The sequence below is a fragment of the Manihot esculenta genome, chromosome 11, assembly GCF_001659605.2.
Source record: "Manihot esculenta cultivar AM560-2 chromosome 11, M.esculenta_v8, whole genome shotgun sequence".
Lineage (NCBI taxonomy): Eukaryota > Viridiplantae > Streptophyta > Magnoliopsida > Malpighiales > Euphorbiaceae > Manihot > Manihot esculenta.
In genome coordinates, this window is record NC_035171.2 from 5159998 (window position 1) to 5180422 (window position 20425).

The following is a 20425-nucleotide window of genomic DNA, read 5'->3' on the forward strand; positions in this document are numbered from 1 at the left end:
TTCTTTCCTCCTCCTCCTCCTCAAACGAAGAAGAGGAGGAAGAATTGATGAAAAAGAAAAGGATGGAGGAAGGAGGAGGAGAAGGAAAATAATGGGGTAATTTAGTCTTTTACTATATTTTAACGGCAAAAATAGATAGAAGGACTATTTCGTTGACGGAAAGAAAATATAAGAATATTTTAATAGATTTCTAAAAATATAGAGACTGATTATTAATAATGGTAATATTCAGGGATTAAATTATAAATCTCCATTTTCTTTAATTCCCTTGCCATAAAAAAACTAATTAATATTATAATTAGTCTACTAGGTAATTTAAATGGCCCCAAAATGCCAGCGTGGCAGACAGGTAACTGGCTCACCGCCACAGCCACTCCTAATTCCATGCTGACGATGTTCACCAGACCTCCCTCTCAAAATCTCGGCCGCTCAGTTACCACATCTCCTACCATTAATCAGCAGGCACCGATCTTATTGTACGACATGATCCACTACATTCCCACCCAGGCAGTGGCACTTTCGTAAAACCGCATTCCAATTACGAAGCATTTCTCTTCCTTTCTCTCGCATTTTAACAGAAGGTCTTGCTAATACTAAAACCAAAGACCCTCTGCCTGATCTTCCTTCCCCCGCTCTTTTTTCTCAATATCTCTCTATCAGAGTTTTAATACCTGGATCTCTAGCTCTTACGATCTGCAAAAATGGTGAGTTCATGATCCACTGTCTTTTCGTTATGCACTTTCAGTATGAGTTAGATCTGGTAGCAATCTGCATTGATTTGATACTATTGCATAATTGTGCATATAACTGTGAGGATTTCTAGGACCTAATCACGTAATTGAGCACCTCTTTTGGTTTATTGAATTCAATGCGTGAATGCGGAATTAGTTACTCTCTGTTTGGTTGAGAAGAATCAGGGGCTCGCTAAGTGCTCTTTCGTTTCTCGCAACCAAGCAGAGTGTGCAGTATTTGGATACACCTGAGATCTGGTGTTTGTTCCGCGCCAATTTAAATTTGACTGTTCGTTAAGCAAACTTTGGTAAATGTCGATAGTTTGAGTGAATTTTGGAGGTACCTTTGTTTGCTGAGAATGTAACGAATATTTGGAATCTGGTTATGGTTTTGGTTTTGACTAGCTCTTTGAGATTCCAAATTTTGTTACGCTTTCATTAGTTCATTCAGTGGCCAAATGGTGATTTTATTTTTGGACTAATTAGAGATCTGGTTTTTGATTTGGAACTGATGGGCTTTCGTCTTGTTTTTTTTTTTTTGTGTTGACAGCCTCTCAGACTTGAAATAAAGGTATTCATTATACATTTTCGTTGATTTGGTTTCACTTTGTGGTAGTTATCATTGCTAGTCATGGTTGTTCCTAACTCTTGTGTGATATTCTTGTTTGACATTTCCATCAGAGGAAACTTGCTCAAAGATCAGAACGAGTAAAATCTGTGGATTTACATCCAACTGAACCATGGTAAACTTTAATTTTCTTTATAGGGTTATCTTTACATAAAATTTTATGTTACTTGGGAGCATATGATACAAACATTAAGAAAAGAGAGTTGGTGAAGATGTTTAGTATTAAAATCCTATTTGTTATGATTGTTACTGCAGGATTTTAGTGAGCTTGTATTCGGGGACTGTTTGTATCTGGAACTACCAGTCACAGGTAGGCACATATAACAATATTACTTCCAAAGTGAGAGGGGGGAACTTCTGTATTCTTTTGTATTTTCTGCATTGCAATGATTTAAAAACATTGTACATAAGTTTAAAAACCAGGATTGATATTTTTAAGTTTCATGAGGTGTATCATTAATTCATTATGGACAGATATTGCTTGTGCAATGATGAGTTCATTTAGCTTTGAGCTTTATTGTTCTCCCAAGAGCGCCTGTGCTAGAGTGTTAATAATTTATCACTGTCTGCTTTGCGTTTTACAAAGAAAAGAAGCTCAATGAGTGTTGCAGCATGTTGCTGTGTAATTAGGTTCATAAACCATGTTGTCACATTTTAATTTTTTTGCTATTGGAAGTAGTTTTCCTAGTATGAAGTTTGAACACTGGTGATGAATTCAGTTGTAGGAAATTGAGATGCAGCATGGGAGAAATGATAATTTTGTAACATCTGGCAAATAAGTTGCAATTCTACTATAGGGCATATAATATCTTTAGCTAAAGATAATTTGGTTATTATTTGAATTGACCCTCTTCTTCCACCCTATCTTTAGTCCCCCTTGGCAATTTTTTGATGGATGACGAAGTGAGAGAGCTAAGATCATGTAGTGGCATATCTTTATTTGCTATAGACCTAAAAATTGTTAAACAAAGTGCTTTTCTGCCTATATACCAAGAAAAGAAGATTGTCATTGTCAGATTGAATAAGAAATTTAAATAATTGTTTGTGATTTTCAGAGAGTTATCTTTATTAAAATCTATTGGAGCTATTTTTCCTTCTTTCTTTGAAAAGATTCAAGATTTTGCATTTTCCTAACTTGCATCTCCTTGATCCTCCTCCAGACCATGGCAAAATCTTTTGAAGTTACTGAGTTACCAGGTATAGACATTCTAATCTATTCGAGACCACTGTACACCCTTTTTTGTTAGTAGAAATTTCTTCCTGTTAAAGTGTTTTCCATGATCGAAAGTGCATGTTGTCTGTTTTGCAGTTAGGTCCGCAAAGTTTATCGCAAGAAAGCAGTGGGTTGTTGCTGGAGCTGATGACATGTTTATTCGTGTATACAACTACAATACTATGGATAAGATTAAAGTATTCGAGGCACATACAGATTACATTAGATGTGTGGCTGTACATCCTACCCTTCCATATGTGCTGTCATCATCTGATGATATGCTCATAAAGCTTTGGGATTGGGAGAAAGGTTGGGTCTGCACTCAGATATTTGAGGGACATTCCCATTATGTAATGCAAGTGACGTTTAATCCAAAAGACACAAATACTTTTGCAAGTGCATCCCTTGATCGCACCATAAAGGTATAAAAGTTGTTTTCTGCTGGTAACAGTCTGGGATGCATTTTCTGCATCAATTGGAATGCTTATTATCTTTTATTCCTTGTGTCCGCTGGTAGATTTGGAACCTTGGTTCACCAGACCCAAATTTTACACTGGATGCCCATCAGAAAGGAGTAAATTGTGTCGATTACTTTACTGGTGGTGATAAGCCTTATCTAATCACTGGTTCTGATGATCACACTGCTAAGGTGGGCCTTCAACTTTTTATTGCTTAATTTTATGATTATTTTTTTTTGCATTTTATATTATTACCTTGAATTTTGAATTTCAAAAAATAATTCCTATATGAACAGGTGTGGGATTATCAAACCAAAAGTTGTGTCCAGACACTAGAAGGCCACACTCACAATGTCTCTGCAGTATGTTTTCATCCTGAACTTCCTATTATACTTACAGGTTCTGAGGATGGTACAGTTCGCATTTGGCACTCAACAACTTATAGGTAACCATAGTTCTGCAAACATATTAATTTTTATAGTTTATGTGTTCATGGACTGTGCTTGACCCCTTTTCTTTGTCATAAAATGGAACTAGAATTTCAACTTCTACATCAATTACAGTATCAAATATCTTTTAGGAGTTTCTTTTGGCATTTCGAGAAGATTTTTCTAACAGTTTATATAGAAATTACTGCAGTAATTATGCTTTTCAGAATCCTTTATATCCTTTTATCTGAATTTCTGGTTCATATGCTAGTCAACTACCTCCAGGATTTGATTCTAGTTATATTGGCTATGTGCACATGCAAACAATTTCATGTTTTATTCTGCCATAATTTTGAATTTCAGTTGAAGTTTTAGTTTTGCTACCAGGGAATTAAAGCTAGTAAAGGGCCAAATCAGGTGCTTGTTTGATGAATAATCATTAATGCATCTAGGATCTAGATATTTCTTCTTTTTTTTCCCCTTTTTTTGGAAGAACCCCAAAGTCTTCTATTCTGTTTATAGTTTTTACTATACCTTCTTTGTCTTTTGTGTAAACCTGCCTTTTAATCTTTGTAATATGTCTAATTGAGTAATGATTTTTTTTTATACACTCCATTTTCAAACTTTGAGATGTATTTCAATGTCTTGCAGGCTTGAGAACACACTGAACTATGGTCTTGAACGAGTTTGGGCCATTGGATACATGAGAAGTTCACGCCGGTAAGCATTCTGCAGATGGCTGTTGTTAAATTTGGGTCAGGTCTAACTCATCCCAAAAGCTAGCTCAAGGGGGAGGAGTGCCTATGGCCCATATAAGGGGCACGTTACCCCTTTCCACAACCGATGTGGGATTCAACACACCTCCTCACGCTCAGAATTTTTACTGGTGCGTGGCACATTTATGGGGCGCCCAAACATCGGATGGGGAGGCTCTGATACCATCTTAAATTTGGGCCAGGCCTAACTCACCCCAAAAGCTAGCTCAAGGGGGGAGGAGTGCCTATGGCCCATATAAGGGGCACGTTACCCCTTTCCACAACCGATGTGGGATTCAATAGCTGTCACTATAATTACTGCATTAGGTTGTGGTGTTGTTCCTTTGACCATTTTCTGTTTCTAAATCTTTTAGTTATAGTTGCTTCAATGGTGATAAATGCCCTGATTACATTCCATATTCTTTCTTGGGTTTTCCAATGGCCAAAATCTTATCTATGGCTGAAACTGCATGGATTGACAACACTGTGGAATTTCCACTTTCAAATTTTTGTTGCAAGCATACTTCTAAAGTGTAGTTTGGAAACAAAATACTGCATTGAGCCATAGCTGGTTTAGACTAAGTAAATTTGCTTTCAAATAATATGCTTTGTGTGTGCATTTTCTTTAGGTGATGGTATTATTATCTTAAGTTGGTAATTCTAGGATAACTTTCAATATTAGAGACATGCTACAGTTGTTTATATAGATCGAGTTGGTCCATTTTGAAAAATTTTAAAGCTATCACATTTTTGTTAAAAATATGCAAAAAATGGTAGTATCTTAAATCACCCCTCCTTCTTTCCCCTTTATTAAATAAAAATCCATCTAGTTGAGGCAACTTTGTAGATTATCAAATCTGACAATTGTGCTGAAGTGCTTGGATATAATTTCTATTATTTATATGTGTGTGTGTATATCCCCCTCATTTATTGTTTACTATGGCTAAAAGAAGGATGGTTATAAATCTTGCTATGCAGTATTGTGATTGGTTATGATGAAGGAACCATTATGGTCAAAATTGGCCGAGAAGAACCTGTTGCTAGTATGGATAACAGTGGGAAGATTATATGGGCCAAGCATAATGAAATTCAAACTGTTAACATTAAGAGCGTCGGAGCAGATTTTGAGGTCTGGACTTTACAAAAACCGTTATCTGCTTTGCTACTTGGCAACAAACCTTGAAATGAAGTGTTCTATTATATATGCTAACTTTAAACTTTTGACTTTTTGGTTTTTGTGCTTTAGGTCACTGATGGAGAAAGATTACCTTTGGCTGTCAAAGAGTTGGGAACATGTGATCTTTATCCACAAGTAAACATTTTTTTTTGTCTCGTTTCATGAAAAATTTTGTGTTCACATATGCGTTCTTCACCTAGCAAGCCTTCATGGTATTTGGAGCTACATCTTTTGAGGCCAAACTTAATGTTTTGCGTCTCAATGAGTTTCATGGTAATCTAGGCCTTTGAAAATTTTGCTAAGTTTAAGCCAGTTCTGCTTTTGTGGATGTTTGGATTAGATACTCGTATTCATTTTCCTCTTAGGGAAAACATCAGTGAAAGAACTATAGCTTATTCTGGAATCTGGATGAATGATGATGGAATACAAGCATGTTCCTTGCATGCTTAGCTTGTTTTCCATTTATTAATCTGACTATTCTGTTCAAGTTTTAAGTTTACATTTTTAGATAATATTTAATTTTAGGAACCCATCCATGTTATTCTTAACCAATTCATGACCACTGTTTGGTTTATTCTAATTGAGTTGAGTTGGGACCACATGGTGGATTTGGCAATTAAGTTTCTTTCTTTTAAAGATTATTGAGAACTTCAGATAATGTATAAGTAACTTGTGTTTGTTATCATTTTGTCCCTAGAGTTTAAAGCACAATCCCAACGGGAGATTTGTAGTTGTCTGTGGGGATGGTGAGTACATCATATATACAGCTTTAGCCTGGAGAAACAGATCATTTGGTTCAGCACTGGAATTTGTTTGGTCGTCGGATGGAGAATATGCTGTTAGGGAGAGTACTTCAAAGGTCAAAATTTTCAGCAAAAATTTCCAGGTCTGTACACACTACTGGATTCCTTGAAATCATGATTCTAATTGTTCAGATTAATCCATTCTATCCCATGTGGAAATCATGGAGTTAAATGAATGTGATTTATTCCAGGAAAAGAGGAGTGTCCGACCAGCATTTTCTGCTGAGCGCATTTATGGAGGGACTTTGTTGGCAATGTGTGCAAATGACTTCATTTGTTTTTATGATTGGGCTGAATGCAGGTTGATTAGGCGCATTGATGTTACTGTAAAAGTAGGCACAAAATATTCTTTAACATCTTCAATTTATCATTTTTGTTAAAATGATCATTGATATGATAGATATTGTTACTTGTTTCCAAATATGTCAGAATCTTTATTGGGCTGATAGTGGCGATTTGGTGGCAATTGCTAGTGATACATCATTCTACATCCTCAAATACAATGTGAGTTCCATACCATCTTTTAAAATTTTTTTTCGTATATTGTTCTAGCTCTTATTTACAGTCTTCACTGTATGCATACTTATATAACCAAAATCGATGTTTCATGTTACAGCGCGACCTAGTGTCATCCTATTTAGATAATGGAAGACCTATTGATGAAGAAGGTGTTGAGGACGCCTTTGAGCCACTCCATGAAACCAATGAACGTGTTAGGACTGGCTTATGGGTTGGGGATTGCTTTATATACAACAACTCCTCATGGAGACTTAACTATTGTGTTGGAGGAGAGGTATTCTTTTGCTTCATCCTTGTTTTAAATGTTTTTATCTACCTAGATATTAGCTCATTTATTGGATTTAGCAGTTCTGTCTTGCTAACTGATGCTAATGAATTCAGGTAACCACCATGTATCATTTGGACCGCCCAATGTACTTGTTGGGGTATCTTGCTAATCAGAGTCGGGTGTATCTAATAGACAAAGAATTCAAGTAGGTGATTGTTGGGTATCAGTTTTTGGAAGTTTAATGAGCTGCATTTAATTATTAAACTTTTCTGTTATGCAGTGTTATGGGGTACACTCTACTTCTTAGCTTAATTGAGTACAAGACTCTAGTGATGCGTGGGGACCTTGATAGAGCCAATGAAATTTTACCTTCAATTCCTAAAGAGCACCATAACAGGTACCCTTTTCCCATTGTAAAATAATGGCTAATGGATGTTTACCTTTGTTTTTTAAGAAATTGAGTGTGATTGTAATGGATGGTTTTTGGAAATCTCTCCTATATATTTGGCTGGTTGATTTCTGGCATTAATACAGCATGCTAGGTTAATATCCTATAGAAAATTAGTTGATTTACTTTATTTTTTTTCATTTTTGCTGTATTACTTGAGCTCCTTCTTAAGCGACCTCTGTTGTTTTTAGTGCTAAACTTCAGTTTTTCTACTGTTTTGAGTAAAGTATGGCACCTTTCACATATCACTTGAAAATTTTTTCCTTTGCAAGCTGCAATTTGCTTCCTGACAATATTTTTTCTGACAGAATGAAATTTATTATGGTTTGCTGTCTCAACAGTTTTACAAATAATTTGGCAGTGTCCACATTTTGCTTTTTGTTTTGTGTATGCTTGGAATTTGATTATGGTGAGAGATTAATGTCTGCCTAATTGTGATATTCGGACTCTAGAATATTACAGTATGCCTTGTATACTGTCACTTAAATGTGGTGTAGTGAAGTTTGGGCATTGCTTTTTATTTATTTATTGTATTATTTCCTCTCAACTTTGATTTCTAGTGTGGCTCGTTTCTTGGAGTCTCGTGGTATGATAGAGAATGCTCTGGAGGTAGCTACCGATCCTGATTACAAATTTGAGCTAGCTATACAGCTTGGAAGATTGGAGGTTGCAAAGGTAATTTTACATATTGCTATTGTTGGCCTGGTATTGTACATGTAATCATTAAAGCTTTTATTTAGTTTAGCTTCCAAGTCCTTTTATTTTTCTTTTGATAAATTACCAACTATTCTTTTGCTCTAAATATTCACATCTTTTCTTTTTCAGGAAATTGCCACTGAAGTGCAGAGTGAGTCAAAGTGGAAGCAGTTAGGAGAATTAGCTTTGTCTGCTGGAAAGGTATTATGTTACCCTATTGATGTTTTAATTATATGATTGGACTATAGCCTTTGCTACAATAAATCATATTCTCATTCCTTCTCTTAGTTATACTGGGGTGGCAACATGAATTTGTGAAATGTGCTCTTCCCACTCTTCCTAAGGGTTTGAATTATAAAGTTCATTGAAATAATTGATTAACTTTTATTACGGGATGGAGTAGACACGGTATTGTTGATTTAAGCATGTTAAAAATGGATTGCTAATGATTTCTTTTGGTGCTATAGTTCTAATATTTGATTTTAGATTCTGGTTATCTTTATTTTGTATTTTTCCCATTTGTTGCAAATTTTATTCACTAGATCTTTTTTCTAGAAGCATTCTTGTTTACTTATTGTAGTTATATTTAATTTTATAGCATCTTATTCTGAGTTGTGTAATGACAGTTAGAAATGGCTGAGGAATGTATGAAGCATGCAACAGACTTGAGCGGTTTGTTGCTTTTATATTCTTCTTTAGGAGATGCTGAAGGGATTTCAAAACTTGCTTCTCTTGCAAAAGAGCAAGGGAAGAACAATGTTGCATTCCTTTGTTTGTTTATGTTGGGGAAATTGGAAGACTGTCTCCAGCTTTTGGTGGAAAGGTTTGTCCCTTTAGTTACTTTCACATGAGAACACAGAGATTGATGTGATTGTAAGTGTGGAACTAAATCATCTTCCTGCAGCAATCGGATACCTGAGGCTGCTCTGATGGCACGATCCTATCTTCCGAGCAAGGTTTCAGAGATTGTAGCAATATGGAGAAAAGATCTCAACAAGGTATCTTCTCATTCAAGTTCGGTTTAGTTATGACACCTTCAGGTTACTGGATCTTGAGATGCAATCATATATTCCTCTTTTGTTTTATAAGCCAATTCAATCTCCTAGTGCTTGTTGAATGGTATTACTGCATGTTTAGTTACCTTGAATGTTTGAAACAAAATGGCAAAACTTTCAGTAAAATGAAAATTTTTTACGTCTTTGAACTATTTTCATTCTATAACTCTAGTTATGGAATAACTCTTACATGTTCAGCTAATTTATTTCCCTTTTGGGTAATGCTTCCCCACCATTCTGAACTGCAATAGAAGTTTAGTTAAGAATGTGACATGCATTCCGGAAGCTGTAATAAGCACTCTACCGATATACAAACTGATGGCATTAATAAAACTGACAATGGTTTATTTTTTATGCTGATATTGCTTAGAGTTTCTCACCACAATTATTGTTGTTTTACAGGTTAATCCAAAAGCTGCAGAATCTTTGGCTGATCCTGATGAGTATCCAAATATGTTTGATGATTGGCAAGTGGCTTTATCTGTTGAATCTAAAGTCATCGAGACAAGGTATTGATGTGGGCTCAATGTTTTTATGTCCATCTGTTATGCATACAAATTGACTTAATGGATATAATAAATGACCAAATGACTTCAGCTGAACAAAAACTTCTCTGCTTCTTTCCATGTTCAAATTTTCTTCCTTCAGATCACTGGTTAATAATAACCATAGAACTTGCGAGCTTAATACATAATTTGATTTAAGATGTTATCTTTGTGTGGTGTGTTGATTTACTTGTTAACTTCTCTGATAATTACTTGTAGGGGTGTATATCCTCCTGCATACGAGTACTTGAACCATGCTGATAAATCTCAAATGACCCTTGTTGAGGCTTTCAGAAACATGCAAATAGAGGAACCTCTTGAAAATGGAGACTACGATCATGAGGTATAGTTGCTGGAAGTGTGTTTAGTTACTGTATGGATGAATGCATGATGTGTGCAATGAGACATGCATTTACTTGTTGCCCTCAGATGATCAATATATGAAATCTAGTCTACTTTAGAGTGACTAAAGTTCTTGAGGAATTCAAGGCTGTCTTTCTCTTCACAGGCTGCAGAACAAAATGGAGATGAACATATAACAGAGGAACACAATGGAGAAGAAGGGAGCCAAGAGGAGGCTGTTGTGGTGGATGCTGATTCTACAGATGGTGCAGTGCTTGTCAACGGAAATGAGGCTGAGGAAGAGTGGGGTACGAATAATGAAGGAACCCCGTCAGCCTAAAAGCATTTGGTTGGGGCAGTATGAAAATCCAAAATTTGTCTCCGGTGATTAATTGATTCTAAAGTGCCATCTCTAACTCACGTTTTCACAAGTTATTTTTACTACCAGCACTAACACTGCTATTACTAACTATAGTTAACATATGTTCTTTTCCCCTGTGGTATTGATGGTAGCAACAGGCGCATATGCTGTCAAAACAAATTAAAAATCTTACTCAGTTGTCTTAAGGTATTAATTTCAATTAATGACAAATTCTTATGGTTCCTGGTCACCATTAACGCCTGTCTGGACTTGGTTAACGTTAGGTTTTTATTTGTGCATCAGTTTGAAGTAGTAAATAATCAAACTTGCATCCAAGGACCTTAGCGTTTTAGGTTTGAGTGAAGGGTCATAGTAACTAACTATTGTTCCATTGGATTGAACATCTCATACTTAAGACTATTGGTGTTAGATCAGGTAAATGGATCTGTTAAGATTGACTATTGAAGTCAAAGGAGTTGTCAACTTCTAACATTCTCGAAATTCTAGTACTTCTGTTCACAGCCAAAGAAGTATGATCTTTAGCAGCTTTTGTGTGTCATTGCAGAAAGTTTCATTTGTTTATTGCATCAAACGTGAAACTTATTTTTTTACTCATCCTAAATAAAATTTAAATAAGTAAATAAAAGCAGAAACAAAAATGAAATCTCTGTCGCTGGACATCCTTGAGATTTTAATTATTTTGGATTAGTATATTTTGAGGCTGGAGGGATTACTTTCTTTACCTTTTGTTATTTTTGCAATTACATATATTTTGTTATTTTTGCAATTACATATGTTTTGTGATGTCTTGGCTCTTACTTTATTTACCTCACTTTTCGTTGGCAGTGCTTACACCACATCACTAGGTCCTCTTCAAGACAATTGGTCCAAGCTATATTAGTCCCTTAAAGTAAGAAAAGCTTCCTTAGATAGGATAGCTAGGTTGAGTAGTGACGAGCACAATTTGAATTGAGCATCAGTGAATGCAACTGCTATGTATTTGTTGGAAAATACTGGAGAAATTCAACAGGAAGTGAGACATTCCAGGACGTTGGACATTGTGACCATCGTATAATTGAAATTTTGTATACCATTAGGTGCGACTTTTGGTGATTGTCATGTGTGGAGCACTTCAGCCCAATTTGTACCTGAGGTTTCTTTTTTTTTCTTTTTTTTTTTCGTTTGTCTTTTTAATTGTACAATTAGCCATAAGCCTCCACACGGACTTGGGTGCACACAAAAAATAGGGTTGGCATTTTTTTTGTAGAGCATTTTTAAACATGGATGGAATTTATTACTTTACTTTTTGTTGATGTTCATTATATAGTGAAATATTGTAGAACTTACTTGAAAAGCTGCGGTTAAATGATTTTCCCGTCTTTTCCTCCCCTTTTCGTTTTGTGCACATAACCCAGGTTTCCTGCTGGAGGCTAGAAAGAGTTTTATGTAGGGAACCATCGTCTCTTTCCCGGTTGTTTGGATTTTTAGTGCCTTGAATTTTCGTCACCGAGCATATATTAGAAAAGGATTCATAATTCAGCTACCTTTTATTGTTGTTTTAGCATGTTCTTTGGGGCCTTTGTATCAGCAAAATTTCTTGTGCCATTATGAATGTAAAAATTCGACAGCATTTTGAATCAGTAACATGTTTTGGGAATTTTATTATGTGTCTCGTCATTTGAACACAATTCCATTAATCTGATTGTTGCTCTGCTATTTGAGGTTTGGTAATGAATGCTCCAATTCTGGTACACCGCATAATATATACAAGTGTTAGAAGTTAGCCATGGATGTTTCTGACAAGGTTTATACTTGTGAACTTTGGATGTAGGCAATGCGCTGTTATAATAGCTTTAATCGTGAATGTGGAAAGATGCATTTTCTTAGTATATGCATGACATGCTTTATTTGTGACGAAGAGTTGGCAAGCATGGTCAGTGTGTTGATGGAGCCAGTCTGAGAAATATATTCTGTTCCTCCACTTCAATGAGCAGGTTTAACTGTTGAATTTTGCTAGATATTTGATTATTTATATTCTCTGATTCGCTTGGATTTAAAGTGGAAACGCTCTTTCATCTGATTAAAAAAAAGTATTCGAGGTATAAACTGATTGGTGAGAATTGTCCGACAAAACAAGAGAGAATTTTATTCTTGTGTGTGATTCTGTGCATAATATATAATTGACTTAATATTTTAATAATTGATTAATTTTATAATAAATTTTTAAGTTTAAAGTTATTAAACTCAAATATATACTTTTATATGAAATAAAAAGTTTCATAAAAATTCAATGTAATTGATTGTTTTTCTATTATTTTTTATGACTTGAAGCTAAAGGTTTAAAATATTATTTTAAAAAATAGAATTATATATAATTTTATAATATTTATTTGAATTTTTTTAAAAGATAAGTCATTGTAAAACAAATATAATATTTGCATTGAGATTTCAAATAAATGAAGTGATCCGGTATATTTTTACTATAAGGGTGGTTGACGTTCAAAATTTTCTTCCTTTTCATTTATTTTGATAATTTTTTCCTTTTCTTTTTTCTTTTAATTTTTATTTTTTGTCCTCAACGGCTTTAATGCAAGCAACCCTAAGAACAATGTGCTGTCTTGTCAATAATTAGGGCCTTTTTTAATATCGTAAATGGCCTTTTTCTGGGTACGCGCGCATTTTTGGTGTTTTTTTTTGTTTTTTGTAATAGAAAGTGGATGTGCTATTAAGCTGGATAACGCTCTTATAAAATAAACTTTATAACTTTTAACTTAATTAGATTGTTTATTTTTTTTATAAGTTTTAATATAAATATTTAATTAAATAATTATAAAACTCAATTTCATAGAATCTAATCTATATTAATCTTTTGTTATATGTATATAAAAAAAAACTTAATTTTGTAGAACCTAATTTATATTAACCTTTTATTATGTAAAAAATTTAATTGAAAACGCACAGTTGTATTTCTCACTTCACTATTCCAGATAAGAATTTGTCCTGTTGTTACTCTCTCCGTTACATAAAATAGATTATTTTATTTTCATATGGTTTTTAAAAGATATAATTACTATTATTAAATTAATTAATTATTTATATTACTTTATTAAAATTAAACAATTTTTATTATATTTAAATTAATAAATATAATGTTTTTAATATAAATTAAATAAATTATCATTTAAAAGATAAGTTATAATTTAATACAATGAAAATTTATATTCATAGAGCAACAATAAAGGCGTAGTTAGAGTAATTTTTTTTAAGATTAGGCTTAATGACCAACACAATATTTATATTCAAAGATGGTCAAAGTTTTATACTAACAACTAAATTAATCCTTTAAAGTTATTAAAAATTTATGGTAGCTAAATGTGGATGTGATGTGTGTGTATATATACAAGAGAAACTATAAAAAAAATAATTTTTTACTTTAAAGTTTAGAATTTAATTTATATCATTTTACAATATTACACCATCAATAAATAATGGTAATTTTTAAAAACTATTAAAAATATTAATATAAAAATAATATAACATATTACTAAATTTTACACAAAATAGATAACAAAATTTGAGTGAAAATATATAACACTTTTTTGCTTTTAATTAATAATTATATTTTATTTATCATGTTAATATTTTTAAAAAAAATTAAAATATTATCACTATTTATTAATAATATAATATTTTAAATTATTATTTTAATATAAATTAAACTATATAATTTAAAATAAAAATAATAAAATTATAATTTATTTTTTTATATAAAAAGTATAACTTTTTTTACCATGCAATGTATTTTGTGTTGAAAGGTTAAAAAATGAACTCAAATTAATATAACATGAATCTAATTGCAGACAATTCAAGAAAGAAAATCCGTATCTCATAAATAAAAACTTAACAATCGAATAAAATTCAATCCATTTACAGTATCGAACAGACGATTTTAAAAGAAAATATCACGGTAAGCTACACCAATATACTATCAATGCAACAAATTCAAAATCTATAAACCTTACAATGTAACAAATTCAAAATCTACAAACCTTACACAAGTTCGAAAAAGTTAATATAGTCGTTTAATCATTGCATGTAAAAAGTTAAAATAATAATTCTAAACACATAAATACATATAACAAAATCGCGTAACTAAAAATATTAGTCCAGTATTAGACTAAATCACAATAATCCCATTTAATTATAGGACAGTTTTAACATAATCAATTCAAATTTCAATGCTCAATGATCGATGATCTTATCCCATTTCCACCAACAAATAGCGTGATCAATGATTTTATCCCATTTCCACCAACAAATAGCATCCATAATCACCAAAGCAACTAACACAAAATCAAAATAATAAGAAAACTCGATCAAAGACATGAAAAGAAAGAAAGAAACAAACAAAAACTAATCTGTAACACTCGAGCCCGCTCTCCCATAAATTTTACACCAACCTATTATAATTTTTATGCTGTAGACAAGTTTGGACAAAGATTTTCGAATATTTATTTCCTATTAGTTGTTAGATAGAAACAAATCAAAGGACATCGCCAAGTTGATTTAAACTTTAAGATCTAGACAAGTTTCGGATTCAATTTTCTCCGTCTACTTATTTTGAATATTTATCCTTTTTATTGTTATATAACCCAACAATTTTATTAGGTATTGTCCTACAAATATAACTCAAGAAGCCCAATCATTAGGCCCAACCATACACGTGTCGAGAGACAACTATAATTTCACACAAATTCCATTACACTGGGTGAGGTCACTATCAATTCGCAAGTGAAGCGCCCTCTACAGGTGCCCACCTTGAGCTGAAACAGGAAAGCGCGAAACCCTCAGCAGGAGAGTCTGTGCTCTTTAAATCCATTTACCCCAATCCATCCTTCCTCTCAATTCAAATCCCCAAAATTAAATCATAAAATTAATTAGTACTGATAATAACATAATCCCTTTTTTTCTATTTGGATCTCTCTCTCTCTCTCTCTCTCTCTCCCCCTTCTCCCTTCTCTCTTTCTCTAGGGTTTTGCTTCAGGTCGTCTTTGCTTCCTGTAAGTCCTGATTTCACTTTGAATCTATGCTTTATCATTTTGTTCAATTCCACTTCTATTTTTGTCTTCATTTTCCTACTTAGGGATTTTCTTCTATTCGTTTTTTTTTTTTTTTTTTTTTTTTTTTTTTTTTATGTTTTGTGTTAATGGGTTGTGCGTGTTAAGGTATGTTTTTGTGGATTTGTTCGTTTATGTTGTATATGCTTAATTTCGTACTTCCTGAAACTATACGTTTAGCTTAGATAATTAGGATTTATTTGCTTTTGCCTTCTCTGGTTTCTGGGAAAATGTTGGACGAATTGAAGGCAACTGAGAAGGTTTTGAAATTTAAGGATTCTTTTTTAGCTGGTTCTAGATACCCAAGAAATGAAGCACGTTGTTCTAATAATTTTATTTTAAACCCGCTATATATGTTGAACTATGATATTTTTAACAAGTATTTTCATTTTTAGGGTTTTCAAAGTATTTCCTGGAAATCCCAGTTTTATTAGTCTTTTGTTTTTCTTTTGCTTTTGGAATTTCTTGGAGTTCCTGCTAGTCCCACTCTCTACCCACCCACCCCCCCCCCCCCGAAAAAAAAGAATTAGTAGCCTATGTGAGCATTTGAGGGCTTCTCCTTCCTCATTTCTTTTTCCACCACCGTCTTGTTTTGCATTGATGCTGACCTCACTTTTGGTGACTATTTTACCATCTCCCCCTGTTATGCAAGTTGGCTACCTCTTCTTTTTAAATATGATTTTCTTGTGTAATGTTGAGCTTTCATCTTTTGTTTGCAATTTCTGATATTTCGTGGGTTCTTCATCATCATTTGGAATCCCCCTCCTTTCTTTTTTAATAAAAAAAGTTCCTATTATCAGTGTTGGGGAAACCAATGTCAAAATAAAGAAGAAGAGGATAAGGCATGAGGATTTAGTGGCGTTTATATTTGGAAGAATACTGTGGAAGGTGTAGCACAACATAGCTTGGAAAGTATTTCATAGGTGTTCGATGGCCTAATTAATGGTATTGATCTTCGGGTCAATCTTGTTTTTTCAGTTCATTACCAGCTAGATTTGAACTGGAAAAGAGAGTTCTGACAGTGCTAGATGAGTGTCAAACTGACAATGGATTGAAGGCCAAAATTTCACCAACTTTTATCTGGTTTTATTTCTTTTGAGAGGGAAAATCAATAAGAAATTGCAAGGCATAAGTTCTTCAGAAGCCATCTTATTTTTCCTGTTGCTTAATGGGTTGCAAGTGATGTTTTCATGATTAGAATTTTAGAGCATTGGTTACATCGTGTAACAAGGAGAAGCAAGAATATTGGGTTAAATTCAGAAGTTCAATATGGTATTTACTTGCTATGATCTTTGTTGCAAGTTGCATCTTCAAAATGAAACAGAAGTGGTTTTATGCTTGATTGGTGTAAAGTTCAACAATTGACCAATAAATGGGCATCTGACAACAGTTGCAGTTTGTAGCTTTTTATTTTTTCTAGTATATAATCCAGTGTTGCTCTCTAAGAATATGATTGGGCAAGACCTTGGAAGATTTTGTTGATTCCATTTTATTTTAATTACTTTGCATGTACAAGCTTAGTTTTTCATATATACATTTTAATATCACTTGCTTCAGAGATTGCTTTAGGACTTCCTTCAGAGGGACCGTGTTGAATACCTTTGTGTGATGGAACATTGTAGGGGACAACTCCATACATATTTAGATTACAATTTTGTTGGCATTTTAGCACTGTTCACCATTGTTTCCTTTTCCTTTATTTGTTTTTATATTGTTGATAATGCATTTGAGAATGTAAGTTCTATGGTATGCAGACATCACACTTACTCCATCTTGTTGGGACAAGTTGTCAAGTTGTAGGCTTTTGGGTTTACTTATCAATGGGTGACGCAGAACATGCACTCCCACCTTCAAAGAAGAGAGCTGCAGGACGGGAAATCTCACGAGACAACCCTGGCCTTGATGATGACGAAGATTCTGCAGAGCAAGAGACAGGAACTTTCAAGAGGGCCAGTGATGAGGTGCTGGCTAGCAGACGGATTTTAAAAGTTCGTCGCAATCAGCCCTCATCAACCCCTTCATCTAATCCATTTGCTGGGATTCAGCTTGTCCCTCCTACCAAGCCAACTACAGCCCCTGCTGTGACAACAACTGAAATAGTCACTGCTAGTGAGAAAGTTTCAGATGGGAAAACTGATGCTTGTGAAGAAACTGAAAAGGGTAAAGATGAAACTGGTAACAAGTCAGAAAGCAAGGTTGAAGAGCCAGTAGCTGAAACTGCTGCAAAGGAGGAGATTGTGGAGGATAAGGAGAACAATAATGTAGTCAATGAAGCAACTGTACCAAAGGTTGATAGCGAAAAGCCAGCGGAAGGTGATAAGAGTGAGAATGAAAAGGCTGCGGTTGGAGAAGAAATCGAGAATAAAAAATCAGCGGAAAGTGATAAGACTGAAAAAGAGAAAGACAATGGTAAGAGTGAAAATGAAGAGAAGGAGAATGGTAGTGAAAAAGTAGATCCAAGCTCTGAAAGCACACACTTGAGTTCATTCCAACAGCTTTCTAGCAGCCAAAATGCTTTCACAGGGCTTGCTGGAACTGGGTTTTCCACTTCTACATTCACCTTTGGTTCAGTTCCTAAGGATGGGTCTGCATTGGGCACTAGTACTGGTTCTCTGTTTGGGCAGAAAAATGACCAGCCTTCATTTGGTTTTGGTCTTTCTAATAATGGTAGTTCTTCAATCTTCAACACAACAGGGCCTCCTATTGTCTCAAAGAATGAGGGAACTGGTTTTCCATCCATGCAAGAGGTTCCAGTTGAGACGGGAGAAGAGAATGAGAAAGTAGTTTTCTCTGCTGATTCAGTTTTATTTGAGTATTTCAATGGCGCCTGGAAGGAGCGTGGTAAAGGGGAACTCAAGGTGAATGTCTCTACTGCTGGGACAGAAAGAGCCAGACTCCTTATGAGAGCTAGGGGTAATTATAGGTTAATTCTAAATGCAAGTCTTTACCCTGACATGAAGCTTACAAATATGGACAAGCGAGGTGTCACTTTTGCCTGCATGAATAGTACTGGTGAAAATAAGGAAGGTCTTTCAACATTTGCACTGAAGTTCAAGGATGGTTCTATTGTAGAAGAATTCCGGGCAGCTGTTGCAGCAAATAAAGGTAAATCGGCTATGAATCTAAAGACTCCAGAGAATTCCCCCAAGGCTTCGGATGAATGAATGATCGTTGCATTAATTCACAGAATTCTTGTACTTGGGCTGCTGTTCGTTTTCTTTGTGGCAAAAAGGAAGAGCCTCCTTTTAGAGTCATTGTTGAGACCTATGTAGCAGAGTCATAACAGAGTCCAGTTCCTTTTCTCGTTATTTAGCTTCAGTCTAGTCCTCAGGAGAACGTTATTAGTTTGGTTTTGGGTTGGGACTGCATAATTTGTAGCTCAAGAGACGTGAAATGTTTGACAAATTTATAGTAAGCTTCCTCTAATGGGGGAGAAATGGCACCATGTTGCATATTGATATTATTCTTACCTTATTATGTATCTTTGTATGCTAAGTTGTTTGACATGGAGTCATATACTCTGCTTGAAAGTAATTTCAATAAACATCTGAACGCTTTCCTTTTTGATGTGATTTGTCTTTGGTTGTATGTTTCCTGAATTCACATATTTCAGTTGTAAACGTGCCATTATAGATAGGGGTGAGCAATTTTTTTTAGTTCAAATCGAAAATGGATATTCGATTTGATAAATCAAATTTTTTTAGTTTAATTTGATTTTATTTTTAAAAATTTTAATTATTTTAGTTTGAATTTTATTAAAAGAAATTAATAAAATTAAATTAAATTGATTAGTGAGTAATAATATTTTTTTTATAATATAGTGAAATTAAATTAATTAAATTTAAATATTTTAATTAAATTTTAGAATATTAAAAATAAAATATAAAAAATAAAAAGTTTAATGGGTTAAATTAAATTTTTATAAATATTAAAATTTTAATTTTTTATTTATTTAATTCGATTTGATTTTAAATTAAATAAATATTAAAATTTGACTTAAAAAATAAATTCGATTTGATTTTAAATTAAATAAATATTAAAATTTTATTTTATTTATTTATTTAATTTGATTTGTTTTAAATTGAATGAAAATTTTTTTGTTCACTCCTAATTGTAGAGATCTTTTGTATTGAATAGGTAGTGGTTTCTTGAGTTGAAATGACGCCGTATTGATGATTATAACCTAAGATGATTAGGTTAAATGCCTTGGACTCGGCCGAGAACAATCATCCCTTTAATTCTGCAGCTTAGCAAGGAGAATATGTTGCCAGGTTGGTCTAGGGTTATGTGCTAGTACAGGTCACTTGATATTCATAATGTGACGGATTCAAATTCTAAGGCTTTCAGTATTAATATTATTCTTCCATTTTCTTTTAACGTATTAAAAATATGTAATATAAAGAATTAATTAATTTGGAATAAATAATGTATTAGACAAACAACATTACAAAATAATTCTGAAAACTTGCTGTAATGGTGATCATTGGACAGATTTCCTGATTTTGATTTAAAGTTCGGAAGAATTAAAATATAAGAATTTTTTTTTCATTTTTAATTTATTTTTTTTAAAAAATTAATTTATTTTAACTTGGACCAAAATAAGGCATAGATACGTTCCACCTCCCTCCCCCCAAAAAAGCCAATAAAAAAAACATAATAAAAAGGATAATTCTCCCTTGAAAAAGTAACAAACGAAAATAGGGCCACATTCCATAGAACCTTTCAGGGTTGAGCTATCCTGATAATAAATTAAAGTATATCCTTAAGGCTACCAACTCCAAACTCTTACCTATAAAATATATTATCTTCTGCTTGTGGAACAAATCCAAGAGTGAAATAAGAAAAACAGATTGTAGAAAATGTGAAATTTAGGAATTTTTC

The 20425-nt window shown here is 33.5% G+C and overlaps 2 protein-coding genes across 13 annotated transcripts; both read left to right on the top strand.

Annotated features, from left to right (window-relative positions):
- The first annotated feature begins 536 nt into the window (after positions 1-536).
- LOC110625813 (coatomer subunit beta'-2) lies at positions 537-12473 on the top strand. Of its 12 annotated transcripts, none has more exons than XR_002489616.2 (26): positions 546-704; positions 1282-1302; positions 1413-1474; positions 1615-1669; positions 2520-2556; positions 2669-2994; positions 3090-3221; positions 3327-3475; positions 4110-4178; positions 5192-5342; positions 5460-5525; positions 6088-6276; positions 6385-6525; positions 6623-6697; positions 6810-6986; positions 7094-7185; positions 7261-7377; positions 7989-8103; positions 8254-8325; positions 8751-8947; positions 9029-9122; positions 9582-9688; positions 9944-10067; positions 10233-10469; positions 10580-10634; positions 11274-11546. XR_002489616.2 is itself a non-coding variant. In XM_021771467.2 (25 exons), the coding sequence occupies exons 1-25, from the start codon at positions 702-704 to the stop codon at positions 12273-12275; spliced, it is 2730 nt and encodes a 909-aa protein (XP_021627159.1). In that variant the 5' UTR covers positions 544-701; the 3' UTR covers positions 12276-12473. The 12 variants fall into 12 exon arrangements, 6 of the variants coding, with proteins under 6 accessions (XP_043817688.1, XP_021627159.1, XP_021627158.1 ...); XR_002489617.2 differs by having other exon boundaries at positions 10586-10634; XR_002489615.2 differs by having other exon boundaries at positions 10233-10450.
- Positions 12474-15199: 2726 nt separating this feature from the next.
- LOC110626740 (nuclear pore complex protein NUP50A) lies at positions 15200-19007 on the top strand. Its single transcript, XM_043961539.1, has 2 exons — positions 15200-15487; positions 17299-19007. The coding sequence occupies exon 2, from the start codon at positions 17365-17367 to the stop codon at positions 18706-18708; it is 1344 nt and encodes a 447-aa protein (XP_043817474.1). The 5' UTR covers positions 15200-15487; positions 17299-17364; the 3' UTR covers positions 18709-19007.
- The last annotated feature ends 1418 nt before the right edge of the window (positions 19008-20425 follow it).